General features: G+C 44.1%; 1 protein-coding gene across 1 annotated transcript in view; it reads right to left on the bottom strand.

The window, feature by feature from the left end:
• Positions 1 to 12,119: 12,119 nt before the first annotated feature.
• LOC115086982 (serine palmitoyltransferase 3-like) overlaps positions 12,120 to 17,367 on the bottom strand; it is a 189,075-nt gene continuing 183,827 nt past the window's right edge. Inside the window, exons 11-12 of the mRNA XM_029593552.1 lie at positions 16,656 to 16,785; positions 12,120 to 13,031 (exon numbers count right to left, since the gene is read on the bottom strand). Of these exons, the coding sequence (XP_029449412.1) occupies positions 12,918 to 13,031; positions 16,656 to 16,785 (244 nt within the window). The 3' untranslated portion in view covers positions 12,120 to 12,917. The remainder of the gene's footprint in view (positions 13,032 to 16,655; positions 16,786 to 17,367) is intronic.

The following is a 17,367-nucleotide window of genomic DNA, read 5'->3' as shown; positions in this document are numbered from 1 at the left end:
GTCAAAAATCATAAAGCATAAATCAAACTTCATTATGCATGCGCTGCTTGGCTCTTAAACAGACAACTTCCTGGCTAAATTAAAAGTTTGCTTGTTTAAACAGAAATGTTTTAAACAAAGACTTAAATGCGTTTACACTGTCTGTCAGACGTAGTCCCTCTGGCAGGTAGTTCCAGAAAATAGGGCCCGCAACCGAGAAGGCACAGTCCCTCATTATACTGAGCCACGCATGCTGTATCGATGGATCTTCCTCTCTGGGAAGATCTTAATTGACGTGAGGGACAGTATACATGTAGTAACATGTTACACCATGGAGAGGCGGGAGATTAAATCACTCTAAAGACTGTAGCGCCAATTTTATACTGTATCTGTTGGTTGATAGGTGGGAGAATAGCCTGAGGACGGACCAGAGACTAAGGAGAAGAAAGAAAGAAGCCCCCATCCTTTTAAGAGACATCAAGAGGGACCTAACAATCTAACCTGAGAACCAGAACCCTGGGGTCAGGGGCAAAAATGAAATCTTAGGGGTAAATTTTAAAAGAAGTGCGCGTGCTAACTGGCATGTGCACATGTACACCCAATTTTATAATGCGCACGCGCATGTTATAAAATTGGTGGTCGGCGCACGCAAGGGAGTGCACAATTATGCACCTTGCGTGCACTGAGCCGCGCTGCCTTTCCCTGTTCCTTTCCCTCTAATCTAAGCTTCCCACCCCTTCCCCTAACCTTTCCCCCCCTAGCCCTACTCTAACCCTCCCAAAATTATCATACCTTTTGTGCCTGCCTTTGGCACACGATCCTCCAACACAGTGGCAATGGCCGCTCTGTCAGAGGCCTCTGGCCCTGCCCAGCCCCCGGACCGCCCCTTTAGTAAAGCCCCAGGACTTACACGTGTCCCGGGGCTTTATGTGCACTGCTGGGCCTTTTTAAAATAGGCCTGGTGCGCATAAATCCAGAGGATTTACGCACGTAATCCTTTTAAAATCCGGCCCTTAATTTTTTAAATGTATTTTCAGTAAAGTTTTGTAATATAAGCATGAATGGATATGCATATAGAAATATGTATGCATGTGTATAGTATATGTAGTGCTAGTGTATGTGTGTGAAAGATGAAGTAAGATTGGAAGGAAGGGGCATATGGGATAAGTGCAAGTCTGACCCATCTGGCTTCCACTGATGCACCCCTTCATACTACTACCACTTATTCATGTACTTCCATCTCACCCTGCGCTCTTCAAGTATCCACCGCTACCTCGTGTCTTCTCATGCTTCCAAAACAGCCCTCCTGATAGCCAGTGCATCATCCTTTCTTTCCCTGAGCCACCCCACTATTTGGTGAGAGGGGGCAGTGAGAGTGTGTGCAGGGAGCAAGGCGAGGCAGCCATTTGGTTAGGAGTGTCAAATGTTGATGATTCTTAAATTCCTTGTGCCTAGTCTGGGTTAGCAAGCGTGTTAGACTGGTTGCGTAGATATAAGGTCTGGTGTAGTACTTTGAAAAGATGAGTTGCATGACCCTCTGAGGAGAAAGCAATATGATCTGTATACACCTATAAGTGGAACTGTTGCCAGCAAGTGGAAGGTGAGATGATGTAGAGTAAATTGCCTCTGTGTGTTACTACAAAAAACATGTACAATGTTGTTTACTTGCAATCCTTCCGTGGACTCAGAAGACAGCTGAAAAAGGGACCTAAGTAATCTACAACATCGTTTTGTTGGTTCAATAAAAGGAATCACTCTTGTTCTGTAGACTCAAAAGAGAAAGGAAAAAGCACAACTTGTAGTTCTGTTAATATATAGAGCTCAATGTTTCTAATCTTATAATTGTATCTGTGAAATGATTGTGTTGAATTTACAGTATATTTTATTCACAAAGCCCAGGACAAACACTTTGACCAGAAATGTTTAATAATTTAAGTAACTTCATGCATAATACTGCTAAAGAGTCCAAACAGGAAAAATGTCAATCACTTCATTGTATTATACATGCTTAAGAGTAAGCCAAACCTGTTTTTGTACATAGTATGCTGGCTTATAAATGCATTACTTTACTCATATTGGGCCATAGTCTGTGTATAGATGGGTTTATATTTGGAATTTGAGAACAGGTTTTGATTGTATCTAAGCTACATCTAAACTGGGAAGGAGGAAGATTTGGATCATCAAAGTTGAACTGGGACAGGCTGATAATCTTGGAGAAATCCCAGCCATCTGCAGCTTGAGGCAAATCTGCACATTCGCTTAGACTGGTTCTATTTGATGCATTTTAGACACAACTACTCAAAATTTCACACAGGTATTGGAATATTCTGCTGATTAATACAATCTTCAATACTGTGAATCTGTAAACATTGACATAAATCCAAAGAATCCATGTAAATATGGTAGCAAAATCTCTCAAAAACAAAAAGCAGATTCAGACTTGAATCAGGTCAAATTTAAATCTGATGATCTGAGGCAAATATTTATTACTCAGAACTCAACTTTGAGTCAGGTTTTAGGATGATCACTTGCCCCTAGTTTGTATGTAGATTCTGATTTGTATAACATACATTGACTCACATAAAAGCTGAAGCATTTTTTTGATTCATAACCCACATGTTTATGAATATAAGTAAAACAGATGTCTTTGTAAAAGATATTAACTGTCTCAGGGTTTGTGCGTGTGTGATGTCTTGCATTGCTTCATGTTTATTGCTTAATAGAAACCATGGTGATTTCTGTAAAACTAAGGTCTGGCAGTAGGTGCTGGCAGTGTAAAAAGGTCTGGCACTGTAACTGTAACATGGCACTGACAATGTAATATAATTCTGTCAGTGTAAGAAATCCTGTCGGGGTAAAAGTGGTGAAAAATGTGAGAAAGTACTGGCAATGTAACATAGGAAGGCTTAAAGTGAAAGAAAATTCTGGAAGCATAACTGGGCCTGACAGTGTAAGAAACATCTTTTCGTGTACAAGGCCTGGCAGTGTAAAAGATTCTGTCACCGTAACAAGGTACTGTCATTATAACTGGGCCTGGCAGTGAAAGAAGAGTCTGTCAGTGTAAAAAGATTCTGTCACCATAGCTGGGCGTGGCAGTGTAAGAAGAGTCTGTCAGTGTAAAAAGATTCCGTCACCATAGCTGGGCGTGGCAGTGTAAGAAGATTCTGTCAGTGTAAAAAGATTCCGTCACCATAGCTGGGCGTGGCAGTGTAAGAAGAGTCTGTCAGTGTAAAAAGATTCCGTCACCATAGCTGGGCGTGGCAGTGTAAGAAGATTGTGTCACCGTAAAAATATTCCGTCACCATGGCTGGGCGTGGCAGTGTAAGAAGAATCTGTCAGTGTAAAAAGATTCTGTCACCATAGCTGGGCGTGGCAGTGTAAGAAGATTCTGTCAGTGTAAAAAGATTCTGTCACCATAGCTGAGCGTGGCAGTGTAAGAAGAGTCTGTCAGTGTAAAAAGATTCTGTCACCATAGCTGGGCGTGGCAGTGTAAGAAGATTCTGTCAGTGTAAAAAGATTCTGTCACCATAGCTGGGCGTGGCAGTGTAAGAAGATTCTGTCAGTGTAAAAAGATTCCGTCACCATAGCTGGGTGTGGCAGTGTAAGAAGATTGTGTCACCGTAAAAAGATTCTGTCACCATAGCTGGGCGTGGCAGTGTAAGAAGAGTCTGTCAGTGTAAAAAGATTCTGTCACCATAGCTGGGCGTGGCAGTGTAAGAAGATTCTGTCAGTGTAAAAAGATTCTGTCACCATAGCTGGGCGTGGCAGTGTAAGAAGATTCTGTCAGTGTAAAAAGATTCCGTCACCATAGCTGGGTGTGGCAGTGTAAGAAGATTGTGTCACCGTAAAAAGATTCTGTCACCATAGCTGGGCGTGGCAGTGTAAGAAGAGTCTGTCAGTGTAAAAAGATTCTGTCACCATAGCTGGGCGTGGCAGTGTAAGAAGATTCTGTCAGTGTAAAAAGATTCTGTCACCATAGCTGGGCGTGGCAGTGTAAGAAGAGTCTGTCAGTGTAAAAAGATTCCGTCACCATAGCTGGGCGTGGCAGTGTAAGAAGAGTCTGTCACCGTAAAAAGATTCTGTCACCATAGCTGGGCGTGGCAGTGTAAGAAGAGTCTGTCAGTGTAAAAAGATTCTGTCACCATAGCTGGGCGTGGCAGTGTAAGAAGATTCTGTCAGTGTAAAAAGATTCTGTCACCATAGCTGGGCGTGGCAGTGTAAGAAGATTCTGTCAGTGTAAAAAGATTCTGTCACCATAGCTGGGCGTGGCAGTGTAAGAAGATTCTGTCACCGTAAAAAGATTCTGTCACCATAGCTGGGCGTGGCAGTGTAAGAAGAGTCTGTCAGTGTAAAAAGATTCCGTCACCATAGCTGGGCGTGGCAGTGTAAGAAGATTGTGTCACCGTAAAAAGATTCTGTCACCATAGCTGGGCGTGGCAGTGTAAGAAGAGTCTGTCAGTGTAAAAAGATTCTGTCACCATAGCTGGGCGTGGCAGTGTAAGAAGAGTCTGTCAGTGTAAAAAGATTCTGTCACCATAGCTGGGCGTGGCAGTGTAAGAAGAGTCTGTCAGTGTAAAAAGATTCCGTCACCATAGCTGGGCGTGGCAGTGTAAGAAGATTCTGTCACCGTAAAAAGATTCTGTCACCATAGCTGGGCGTGGCAGTGTAAGAAGATTCTGTCAGTGTAACAAGGCCTGGCAGTGTAAAAGATTCAGCTGAATTTTTAAATCGGCCACGTGCGTAAAAAAATGGGGGTTACGTGTGTGGCCGGGCCTTGTGCGTATTTTCAAAGGGGGCCCAGTTTCGCACAGAAGTGCCGGGCCAAAGAAATGGGGTGATCCGGGGGGCGGGGAGGGGCGGGTCTGGCCTTTAAATATCCACCCCATTGTCACCATAGCTGAGCGTGGGAGCGTAAGAAGATTCTGTCAGTGTTAACAAGACCTGGCAGTCTAAAAGTTTCTGTCACTGTAACTGGGCCTGGAAGTGTAAAAAGATTCTTTTAGTATTAATTGGGCGTATAATACACCACAATATTACCAGTACAACAAGGACTGACAGTGCAAGAAGGTTCAGGCAGTGCTAAAGAAGTCAGGAGTATAACCCAATGCTGGCAGTATAAAGGAGTTACTAGTATAACAAAGTGCTGAAAGTGTAACAAGTTCTGGCAGCATAAAAGGGGCTGATGTAATAAGCATAACATAATTTCAGCCAATTTACCAAGGTCTGGTATTGTCCATCTATTGCTTAAAGCATAGAGCTATGATACCTAAACACTGCAATTTGATTTCCTTAGCCATCTCTCTTACTGAATGACCTTAAAAGAATCACTCGCCTCCCTAAATATCAGCAACATAAATAGCAGCTGGAGACAGACTAACGGTTTGCTACTCTGGCATAGACTCAGATCCTGATCTGAGAAAGATCCATTTGTGGCCTATGGGAAAAAAACTTTGCTAAATCAGACCTTTGATGATTTATGTTGGTTTGTGTACACAACATTGCCTTGCTATTGATGATATGACATATTGATTTGCATGAAAAACATTTTCATATTGGTAAAAATAGTAATTTCCATACTAATTGCTGCCAAAAGAAGCAGGGCTGATCCTTAGAACAGATCAAGGAAATTCTCTGCATTTGTCTACTCACTTGGCTGTGTTACTTCACAATGATTCTGAGATCCTGGCATGAATGAGAACTACCACTCATCCATCCTGTTGTAAGAATGAGCTCCTAGCAGACATTAGACAGCATTGCCACAAATTGTTAGGCAAAGATAAATAATTTAATTTAGGATTTGTTATTCCAACTTTGGTGGCTGATCAGCCACTTCAAAGCAGATCACTTTACATTCTAAATCATAACAAAACAAAACAAAACAGTACAAGTTAAAGGGTTAAGGCTTAGCATAATAAAAAAGAAAGGAGGATTTAGTACTGACAATAGCTTCCATTTTCCAGTCTGGCACGCTTCAATTCCCTACCGCATCAGTCTCTCACCCATCACTGGTTCAACTATTTCACTGTGACATCCAACCCTAGAGAATCTAACACCAGCTAATTTTCTTGATGCTCAAAGATATTTAGACAGTGAAGGACCTTGCAGAGAATAGTGAAGAAGCTTGAGCATGTATGTCAAAATGAGCCATAAGGGTGTAAAAAGACCTGCAAAGGAGATGATGCACCCTCCATTTTCAATCTAATAGAACTGGGAATGAGAGGTGTCTCAAATCTACCGTAGGCTGAGCTCACATAAGGTTGTTGCTGTTTTAATCTACATGGTCATCCTGACAACAACAAAGTGTTTGTAGCTGTTGCTCTACAGCTTGTTTCCGTAACACTAACAACTAAAAATCAAACAAGTTCTCATCAGGCACAGTTCTTGAGAGGGCACTCAGCCTTTGGGGAGGGACAACCATCTCCAGTGCTTCTCTGACTGAGGTTCCTTGTAATCTCCAGTGCTTCTCTGACTGAGGTTCCTTGTATGATTTTATTTCCCATAGCTGTCCATTTATTAAATCAAAACACTGTATCTTGTAACTTTAATTTTTCACAATCTTATAATGAATAATGGCAATTAATAATTTTGAAAACATTATACTTCTAGGGGTGGGCAGCAAATGTACGTGCTATGCCACGAGGCAAAATGTTTCCAGTCATGCGTTTTGGTTCCCTGCTGTAGAATGCCATGACTGCTGCTTGATGGAACTATGTCCTTGTTTCATTTAACTTCCTATTTATCACCTACATGAAGATCCTGCAGAGACAAGCTGCTGTTTGCTACTTGTCCAGCACTGAGGTGTACTGCACTTAAGAGAAAGAGAGCCAAGAGTGCCTTTGATATCCTTTAGCACAAAGCGATAACTGTTACACTCTTTAATGTCTCTACCTACCTATATTGAGAAATGAAAGGGCCTGGAAAAGTAGAACAGTTGCTTACCTGTAACAGGTGTTCTCTGAGGACAGCGGAATGTAAGTTATTACACATGGGGTGATGTCATCCAACAGTATCTGGTGCAGGAAGATTACTTAAAAGCTTCTAGACGTTTTTAGCATGCTCATCTGAGCATGTAGGGTTCAACTCTCATCATACCAAGCCCCCTCAGTCCATAAAATAGATAAAGGTAAAATTTGGAGAAACCAACTCCAAAGGGAGGTGAGTAGGCTCCATGAGGGCTTACATCCTGCTGTCAAACACCTCTTAGAGGTATTTTCTGAGGACAACAGATGTGGTGCAAGAAATAGATCAACTACTGGGGATCTGATGGGTACTTGTGACCTGGACTGGGCCATTGTTGGAAACAAGATGCTGGGCTCCATGGACCTTGGTTTAACCCAGCTGGTGCGTCTTATGTTCTGAGGTAAGCAACTTTGTCTTCTCTGAGGACAAGCAGGATGCTAAATCCTCACACATGGGGATTCACTAGTTACAGACTGCCCTGAATGAAAAAGGGGAAAATAACTTCAGAAAAATAATGCCAACAAGTAAAAACTATTTTTGGGAGCAACAAGCCATTTTATTGTTGTCTATTTTTTTTTAATGGGGACAGCCTAGAAAACAGGATAACAGCTCCTGTGGTGGATAGAGCTAGGTCCTATACCTCAAAGAGACTCTGTAGGAAAGACTGGCCAAACCTACTGTGAGGTCGGAAGTCCCTGTCCAAGCAATACTGGAATTTAATCCACTTAGAATAGTTGTTCTGTATAAGCTGAAAAAAATAAATTTAAAATATTTAAGTAAATAAATGTAATGTGTGCAGGGAACTCCATGTAATAATACGCAATAGTAGGTTGTGATCTATCTAATGTTTGGGTACTTGCCAGGTATATGTGTCTTGGATTGGCCACTGCTGGAAACAGGATACTGGGCTTGATGGACCCTTGGTCTGACCCAAAAACAAAAAGCTGGATGGACTATCTAAGGGCTTTAGTCTGCTCTAGAAAGAAGGCTAAGACTCTCAAAGATGTAAAAAATAATCCTTGTTATAGTTACACAATGTTAGGTACTATCTTAGGAGTCACTACCCAGGAAAGAGATCTAGGCTTCACAGTAGATAATACATTGAAATCGTCGGCTCAGTGTACTGTTGTGGTCAAAAAAGCAAACAGAATGTTAAGAATTATTAGGCAGGGAATGGCAAATAAAACGGTGGATGTCATAATGCCTCTGTATTGCTCCATGGTGAGGCCACACCTTGAATACTGTGTGCAATGCTGGGTGCCACATCTCAAAAAAGATATAGTTGCATTGGAGAAAGTACAGAGAAGGAAGACCAAAATGATAAAGGGGATGGAACAGCTCCCCTATGAGGAAAGGCTGAAGAGGTTAGGGCTGTTCAGCTTGGAGAAGAGACGACTGAGGGGGGATATGATAGAGGTCCTTAAGATCATGAGAGGTCTATAACAGGTAGATGTGAAGCGGTTATTTACTCTTTTGGATAATAGAAGTTAGCAAGTAGCACATTTAAAACTAATTGGAGAAAATTCTTTTTCACTCAACGCACAATTAAAATCTGGAATTTGTTGCCAGAAGTTGTGGTTAGTGCAGTTAGTATAGCTGTGTTTAAAAAAAGTTTGGATAAGTTCTTGGAAGAGAAGTCCATTAACTACTATTAATCAAATAGACTTAGGGAATGGCCTCTGCTATTACTGGCATCAGTAGCATGGGATCTAATTAAGGGTAGATTTTCAAAGCTGCGCGCACACACCCATGTGCACGTGCTTCCTGGTGCGCGGCGATTTTATAACATGAGCGTGCATGTTATAAAATATTTGGCCACACGCACATGCGCGCCAGATTTTATAATCTGCATACGTATGTGTGGGTGTTGCGTGCAAGGGGCGGGGGGGGGGGGAGGATTTCTGCAAAGTTCGCACGGTGATGCATTTCAGCCTTCCTCAGTTCCCTCCCAGTCCATTCCAAGTAAGGAGCGGACTGGGAGGGAACTTCCCTACCTCCCTACCTAACCTTTGTTCACCTTTCCTCCCCACTCCCTAAACCCTACCTATCTAACTGGGTTTTTTTGTTTTTATACTTACTTCAGGGCCTGACATGAAGTAAGTTGCGTGCGCTGGCAGCCAGCCAGCACATGAGGCTCTGGGACAGCAATCAATGGCGTTGTCCCGGCCCGTCCCCCCAGAACATGCCCCCCCCTGGCCCGCCCCTTCAAAGAGGCACTTATGTGCGTACCGGGGTTTATGTATGTGGCCGGGCCCCTTTGAAGAGCCCTTTGAAAATCTACCCCTTAGTGTTTGGGTACTTGCCAGGTACTTATAGCCTGGATTGGCCACTGTTGGAAACAGGATGCTGGGCTTGATGGACCCTTGGTCTGACCCAGTGTGGCAAGTTCTTATGTTCTTCTGCACTGGAAATCAATATCGGTGTGGCAGTATTTGATGCCCCACTGGGAGCTGGTACTGGAGCTCCTCTGCTGGATGCCTAGTTTGAGGAAGATTGGTGGTTGGCATCTGGACCCTTGGAATGGTGCAAGGATGAGGTATCCTCTCTACAGAAATATTTGGAGGATTCAAGGCAGCAGCAAGAATATCCCCGCTCCCAGCATTGCACATTAATAGAAATCACTACTGCTGCTTCTTGTCCTTCTTCCGATGCATGTCATCAGAACACCTCCATGCGAGCAGTGAAAAAGTGGAACTCTGTGTTTTCTTGGGGTGGGAGGAGCTAGACAATGGTCAGTCTCTATAGTCTTTACAGATGTTCCATGTTGAAGGGGACTGATGCTCTCCCTCCTGCCAGGAGTCAGTACATCTTCTGCATTCCTTGATGCTAATGGGCTAGACTCGACATTCTTAGCTTCAGCCGGGAATGACATCCTCTAGGGGGTCATCTTCTCACACAGGGATCATCCTGTTATATTGTGGCCCTCCTCTAGGCAAAGCACACATCTATCATGGGGAACAATGATAAACATAATGGGGCAGATTTTAAGAGCCCTGCTCGCGTAAATCCGCCTGGATTTACGCGAGCAGGGCCCTGCGAGCCGGTGCGCCTATTTTACATAGGCCTACCGGCGCGCGCAGAGCCCCGGGACTCGCGTAAGTCCCGGGGTTTTCCGAGGGGGTGTGTCCGATCCGCGCGGCGTTTTCGGGGCGGGACGTAGCGTTTCGGGGCGGGTCCGGGGGCGTGGTTATGGCCCGGGGGTGTGGCTGTACCCTCCGGACCCGCCCCCAGGTTGCGTCCCGGCGTGCTAGCGGCCCGCTGGCATGCGGGGATTTACGTCTCCCGGAGGGAGACGTAAATCCCCTGACAAAGGTAAGGGGGGGGTTTAGACAGGGCCGGGGGGGTGGGTTAAGTAGGGGAAGGGAGGGGAAGGTGAGAGGAGGGCAAAAGAAAGTTCCCTTTGAGGCCGCTCCGATTTCGGAGCGGCCTCGGAGGGAACGGAGGTAGGCTGCGCGGCTCGGCGCGCGCCGGCTATACGGAATCGGTAGCCTTGCGCGCGCCGATCCAGGATTTTAGCGGCTACGCGCGTATCTACTAAAATCCAGCGTACTTTTGTTTGCGCCTGATGCGCCAACAAAAGTACGCCAAATCGCGCTTTTTGAAAATCTACCCGAATGCGTTTGTATCAGGGGCACTTGTTAAAGCTATTTGCCTTCTTGTTTTGAGGCAAAGACGAAAAAACCAAGAAGGAAAAATCAAATAGTTCAATTGTACAAAAACTCCTGATTGATACCCTGATGTTGGTACACCTGGTAGCTGGTGAAAAATAAAGGAAACTTTGAAATGAGTGAAAAACCTATGTAGAGAGGCTAAGAGGGGAAAAAAAGACTGAGGCCCCATGCAAAAGATTACTTCTACCACTTTGGGAACTTACCCAACTTGAGAAGCAGAGAGAAAGAGAAACTATGACCAAATGGTTCAACAGAAAAACGAAAACCGAGGGAGCCTCATGTAATGCAGTGAAGTGGGTCAGACCGCACATGCTCAGATGAGCATGCTGAAAGCTTCTACCAGCTTTTAAGTAATCTTCCAGCACTGGGCTCCGTCAGATGACGTTACCCCACGTGTGAGGACTTAGCATCTTGTTTGTTCTCAGAGAATGCTGAGGTGCTCAGCAAATGTAGGGAGATCAAAGTGAGCATTTTCTCCAATGGCGGGCAATAGCTTCTAACTTATACCAAGCTACTATACTTCTATTCTTCAGAGGCTAACAGAGAATACATACAGTGGGCTTCATCATACAGAGCAACATGAGCAGCAGGTCTCTCAGACTACTGTGAGAGGAAGAATAAAAATGAAAGCATCAATTACTGTACACTCGGACATTAATGAATTTGTCATGAAAACCCAATATGTCATAAATACAGTGAAATCATTCAAAGAAACTGTTTGGTACAAAGAAGAAAGGAATCAGTTTTGCACACAAACCAACAGACTGTAGTAACATAATCCAATATACATCATGCACACCAATATTAGCACATTTAGTTCATAAGTAAGTCTCATATCTGTAAACATAACATTTTCAAATAGCCCACACAGACGCAGAGTACACTACACACATTTGCAGCTAATTCTGAGGGAGAAACCATGCAAGTACTTTCTTCTTGAAAATTAGCTAATGTAGAATAAGCATGCTGAAAGCACCCGCACACTTGGCACCTATCTATGCGGGTAGCGGGAGGATGTGTGTGGGGGAGATTAAACAGCACCTCACTGTCCCCAGGAATGCCTCTCTTTAACCCAATTAACAGAGGGGCAGATTTCCAAAGGGTTACGCGCGTAACCCCTGAAAAGCTGCCCCTTCCATCCCCTGCGCGTGCCGAGCCTATCTTGCATAGGCTCGGCGGTGCACGTAAGCCCCAGGACGCGCATAAGTCCCGGGGCTTTCCTGGGGGGGCGTGTCAGAGGCATGTCATCGGGGAGCGTTCCAGGGCGGGGCTGTGGGCGTGGTTCCGGCCCAGGGGTGTTCCGGGGGCATGGACGCGGCCTCCGGACCAGCCCCCGGACTGGAACATGGCGCGCCGGTGTGCGCAAGTTAAGCCTGCCTTGGGCATGCGTAACTTTTGAAATAAAGGTAGGTGGGGGGAATTAGTTAGGGCCGGGGGGCGGGTTAGTTAGGGGAAGGAAAGGGAAGGTGGGGGGCACCGGAAAGAAAGTTCCCTCCGAGGCCACTCCAATTTCGGAGCGGCCTCGGAGGGAGCGGAGGCAGGTTGCGCGGCTCAGCGCCCCTAGGCTGCCGATTTTGCGCAGCCTTGGTTGCGCGAACAAAAGTACTTTTTTAAAATCTGCTGCAGAGTGTACACTATGGAAACAGGCCAGAGGAGGGCTATTTTCAGCCAGGGCCATCTCCCCAGGTAAATGGCTTTGAAAATTTCCTTGCAGAGGTGTTTACCCAGGCAGATTGCACTGGTTCAAAACCTGGCCCCTTCAGAGAGGACATAAATTAGCCTGGGCCTTCAAAGCATGTGCACTTTTGGCCGGATTATAAAGCGGCATTCTCGGGGAAGTAAACAGGGCAAGCACATTTAAGCCCAAATTTTAAAAGCCCTGCACACGCAAAATTCAGGGGTTACACGCGTGGCTGGGCCCTGCACGCATGTTATAAAAGTCAATGCATCCATGTGCGCACACCAGGAACCGCGCACATGGACGCAGGCGAGCGGGTCTTAAAATTGACTCCTGAATTTTGAAATGCGCATGTGCTCTTTTACACCAGATTGGCCACCAATATAGGTGCAAATATTCAAAGCTACTTTCATGGGTCTTTCAGGCTATTTTTGAAACTTGGCTACAAGACATGCGTTGTATTAAAGTGAGAGTATACCTTGCAACAATGTGGGCTACTCAACAGCAACTCCCTCAACTGTAACACATGTGACATGATTTCATTTTGACCTGTTTGGTCCCTAGAGAACAAATGCATTCCTATTTCTTAGTTTTCCTTTCAAGTTTCATCTTGGTGCACAGATGGTTGCTCAGTCTTCCAGCTCATAGCTCGTTTCATCGTAGAGCTCAGGACGAGAGGACTTGGTATGCCTAGAATGTTTCAGCTGGTTGAAATCTCCCAATTCATCCAGGGCATTCAGGACCTGAAACACCATTGGAATATGTCAGCTCTAATTAATAAGCTATCTGTCACTCACGTTTGATGTTTGAGGCAAATGAGTTGTCATAATGATAACCAGTGACATTGGAGTACTGTCCTGGGAGGTTATGTGCTCTTACAAGTTAGAACCTGTTTCTGTGCATTTATTGGATACTGATGTACATATTACGCCCTTAGCCAATCAAATGACTTAATAATGTATGGGCAATATGTGTCTATCATACATACATAAGCATATTCTATGCTTTAGCAGGTGACCTTGTACTTACTATATGAATTTTCTATACTTTATATAACACCATTTATAGTTCTTGTGTTTTGATTATATTATGTCTTTTGCTTCTTTTTTTTTGTTGTGTAATATGCTAAATCTATTTCATGATGTACAATTCAAAAGTTTACATTAAGTAAACATTAAATACAGAATTCTCCACTAAAATTCTTCATGCAGATGTTAGTTACATTATATAAAACATTCCAAACTGAAATTCTCTGCGCAAGCGAGTAATAATAGAACATACTATTCTCAACATATAATACCTCCCCATACACAATACTGGTTTTGACACACTCCCAAAAATTATCATTTATCAGTTTTGCATTTCCCTTCTATGACTACTGCTTTCTTGTCACAGAACTAAATTTAGAAAGCACCTTACTGTTTACATACCTCTCAACTTTCTAAAAAGGTAAAAAATGAGTATTTATTTACAGTTTTTATATTTCCCCACCTTCAAAAATGTTCAGGGGGGGTTAGAGATTTTTAAAAATAATTTTTCAGAAAAAGAGAGACATGACACAAATGTTCTGCATATCTGAGTTAATAAAACGGCATGTCTAAGGAATTAATTAATGCCCTGTGTTTCAACCAATCAGACTGTTGAGAATGCAACTGAACATTCTGTTTAGCTTCTGATTATAAGATGTGGATGGCCCTCTGGATTCTCATCGCTCATTGACTGGAAAGTTCTCTTGGCATCCTATCCACTACAGACAGCTCAAAGCTGCAGCTCACCAGTGGCCTCTGCTGGCAGCTCCATGACTTTACATAAAGCTGCCACACAAATCTTTAGCTTTTTAGTGTTCTGCAGAGTAATGAATATTAATTTATAGTCTTTGCTTACATAATTTTCTGGGTAAGTATTTAATAGTTCATAATCACTGTGATCATCAGTGTTATTATTACCCCATGGTGCTAGTGTTCCACTTGTTAGCCACAACACTTTCCTTTCAACTGCATTCTTATGGGATTGTAACTCTTCAAGTTAGATAGGTACTGCCTCCTAGTTCACTTCAAATGTCATCTGAGGTGAAAATACTCTCTGAAGTGATGTGAGAAATATAAACAATACAATTTAAAAAATAATGTATAATAATATAGAGATTTTTTTAAGTTGGCTAGGTCAAAAAGTCTCCTTAAGCCTACTGGAGAAAGGGGACCAAATGGAAGGCAAAGGGTACCAGGACCCAGACTATGATAAAATCAGGGTCTAACCAAGTAAAGCAGAGTTGCTTACTTGTAACAGGTGTTCTTTGAGGGCAGCAGGATGTCAGTCCTCACACATAGGTGATATCATCTTATATCAAACTTTCTAGAACTTTGAGCTTCACTGAGCATGCCCATGCATGCATTATACCACGTGGGCACACGGGGTCCCGTCCGTCTTTCTTTTTCCGCGAGGCCCATGGTCTCAGTTTTTTCCTTGAGTCTCTCTTTGGGATTTTCTGTTGTGCCCCTAGGTAGCTTTTTCAGTATTTCTCTAAGTTTTCTTTTGCGATCATTTCCCTCCAGGCAGCGGTGCTTTTGGTGCTCATCAGCCATCAATTGCCACCGCCACTGAATTCAATTTATCATCCCTTTAATTTCGAATTGGTATGTCTTCTGGGTTCCAGCAAAGCCTCCCGATGAATGAGGAACATATCTATCATGGATCCCCATGATAGATGTGTCATCTGCTTGGTAGCATCACATGACATCCAGGATTACCATAAGTGCACCCAGATGACCCCAAAAGGATGCTGGTCCCACTTTGATGGAATGTCTATTTGGGCACTGGAAGACTGATCCATCAGCATCGGCATCAACATAAGAGACATCGAAGGACCTCAGAGCTGCACTGATGGCCATCAAGTTGTCAGCATCGAGGGGGCCATCAATTCCCTCGACATTGAAGGCTGGTAGAAACAATGGAGACAGGCCATCATCAACCTCTTCTCGGTCAAAGAAGCCATCAGGTTCCTTTTCCTTGCCCTCAGCACTGGGGATGACCGATGCCAAGCATCGAGAGATGCCAAAGAAGCATCAGCATCCGTCCCCGTTGATGCATGTTGCCGAGCATGTGGATGATACAACTTTGGCTGAGAAACCCCAGAAGCAATCTCGCAGTGAGGACAGCTTATCTTCCAAGTTATCTGGGGGTTTCACCATGGTCTCCACCATTCCTAGTGTCAGCCACTGATCCTCCTCTGGGTTCCAAAGAGGATGTGGTCATGTCTCCTGCCTCCCAGTCGGTCTTGGCATCAGTGATATTCAAGGAGGAACTGGAGAAATGTGTGTAGATAGTTGTAGAGAAGGCACTGCAGGCCTCCTTGGTGTCAGGGCACCGACCCTGGCACTGTCTTTCATCAAGCAACTGCTAGGCTAAGTGAATTGGGAGGGGATATAAGATATGGAAAAAACCCTTGGGTGGGTTTGAACAAAGGCTCATGGCACCACAGCCCAGTGGAGACTGGTTCTGATTGAGCAGGAGGCCCAAAAGGAGGAGGAGGAAACTGCTGGGTCAAAAACACAAGAAAACGAAAAGCAAACCCTTTTTATTAATGAATGGCAAGTCAATTTTGAAAGTCATTTATACAGGCAGACAGTGATTTATGTGCATAAATTGGCTATCTTAAAATTGCCCTCCTATGATATACCCAAAAGTACACAGGGGATTCCACAACAAACATACATTTAGCCACATTTGGGAGGAGGTGCCCCTGGATGGGGGGGGGGGGGGCAGGGTAGAAAATATCACGCGTAATGTGTAGATTCAAATCTATACGTGCTATTTTCCATGAAAAATATACTCACGCAAAAAGCAGGTGCAAAAATCCAGAAGGGCTTTGCACCTGCGGCAAGTTTCAAAGGGAACATATGCGCATATTTTGGTGCAAAGTCTGCAGATTAAAAGTACAGGTACCTTTGGACCTTGCAGTCTGAAAATTGCCCCTTCCCCCTCTGAAGAGATTGTAACACGCACACTTTTTGTCAGTTAGTATTTTCTGAAACATTGATACAAGATGGAGAAGGTCGAGACTCTAGACTAGTGGGATTGTAAGCTGATCACTTAGCCAGCCTGATTTCAGGAGAGCCATCCAGATTCTCTCAAGTATTTTCATTGTGGATATCTGGAAAGCCAGATGGAACCACAGATGAGAATGCCTTTAGAATTAAAACACAACATCACGCCTACAGTAAATGATCCTTTTGAATTAAAGTGAATTGAGAAAGAAAAATAGTAAAGTTCCAGAGTTAGTGACCCGACATCTAATAACTTTTATTCCCTGCGTGAACCGCTGATGCTGCCCACACCTTACATTCACTTGCACAGCTGCTGACTCTTACCTCATCCAACATTTCCCGCGTGTGTGCTGCGGATACACAAAATCGAGCTCTGGTTTCTGCGATGGGAGTAGCCGGAAACCCAACCACGACAACGCCAATCTTCTTCTCCAACATTTGCCTGGCAAAACAACTGAAGGAAAAGAGGGTAGTGAGCTATTTCTTCTATTACAAGGGTTTGTAGCCATGAACAGTGAAAGTTGTCTTAAGCAAATGGTTGAGACGGTTGGATGGTAATTTGGATGGGGTTTTACACCCTGCACAGAAGAAGTAAGACAGGACAACAGGGACTCCAAATTCTGCCCCCAAGCAAGGCATGCAAATATGGTGAAGCATAAGGAAAAGGAAAGAGAAGGAGCTCAGAAACAGTCATGGCAAGGAGCCAGAGGGAAAAATTTCTTCAGGAAGGGCCATCATTTATTACACTTGGACTGACTAGCAACATAAAGAACCAGGCAGCAATTTAAGGGAAAAGGCCCAGTGGAAGGGTCCTGGGGAACATTTAACCCAGTCTGAGAGGAGCCCAGGTTGTAGGCCAAAGCTCAGGCATCTGCACAGAATGATAGGAGGAAGTGACTAGCGAGACTGGGCTTCTACTAGAGTCACAGGAGAGGAACTGAGGGGAGAAATCCAAGACAAAATTGATGGGAGGTGGTCTGCATTATAATCTCAATATTATAGGGACCACCCCCTCCTTACTTCGTAATGGAGATCT

The sequence above is a fragment of the Rhinatrema bivittatum genome, chromosome 3 (assembly GCF_901001135.1).
Source record: "Rhinatrema bivittatum chromosome 3, aRhiBiv1.1, whole genome shotgun sequence".
NCBI classification, from domain to species: domain Eukaryota; kingdom Metazoa; phylum Chordata; class Amphibia; order Gymnophiona; family Rhinatrematidae; genus Rhinatrema; species Rhinatrema bivittatum.
This window is presented reverse-complemented; position numbering and strand designations above follow the sequence as displayed.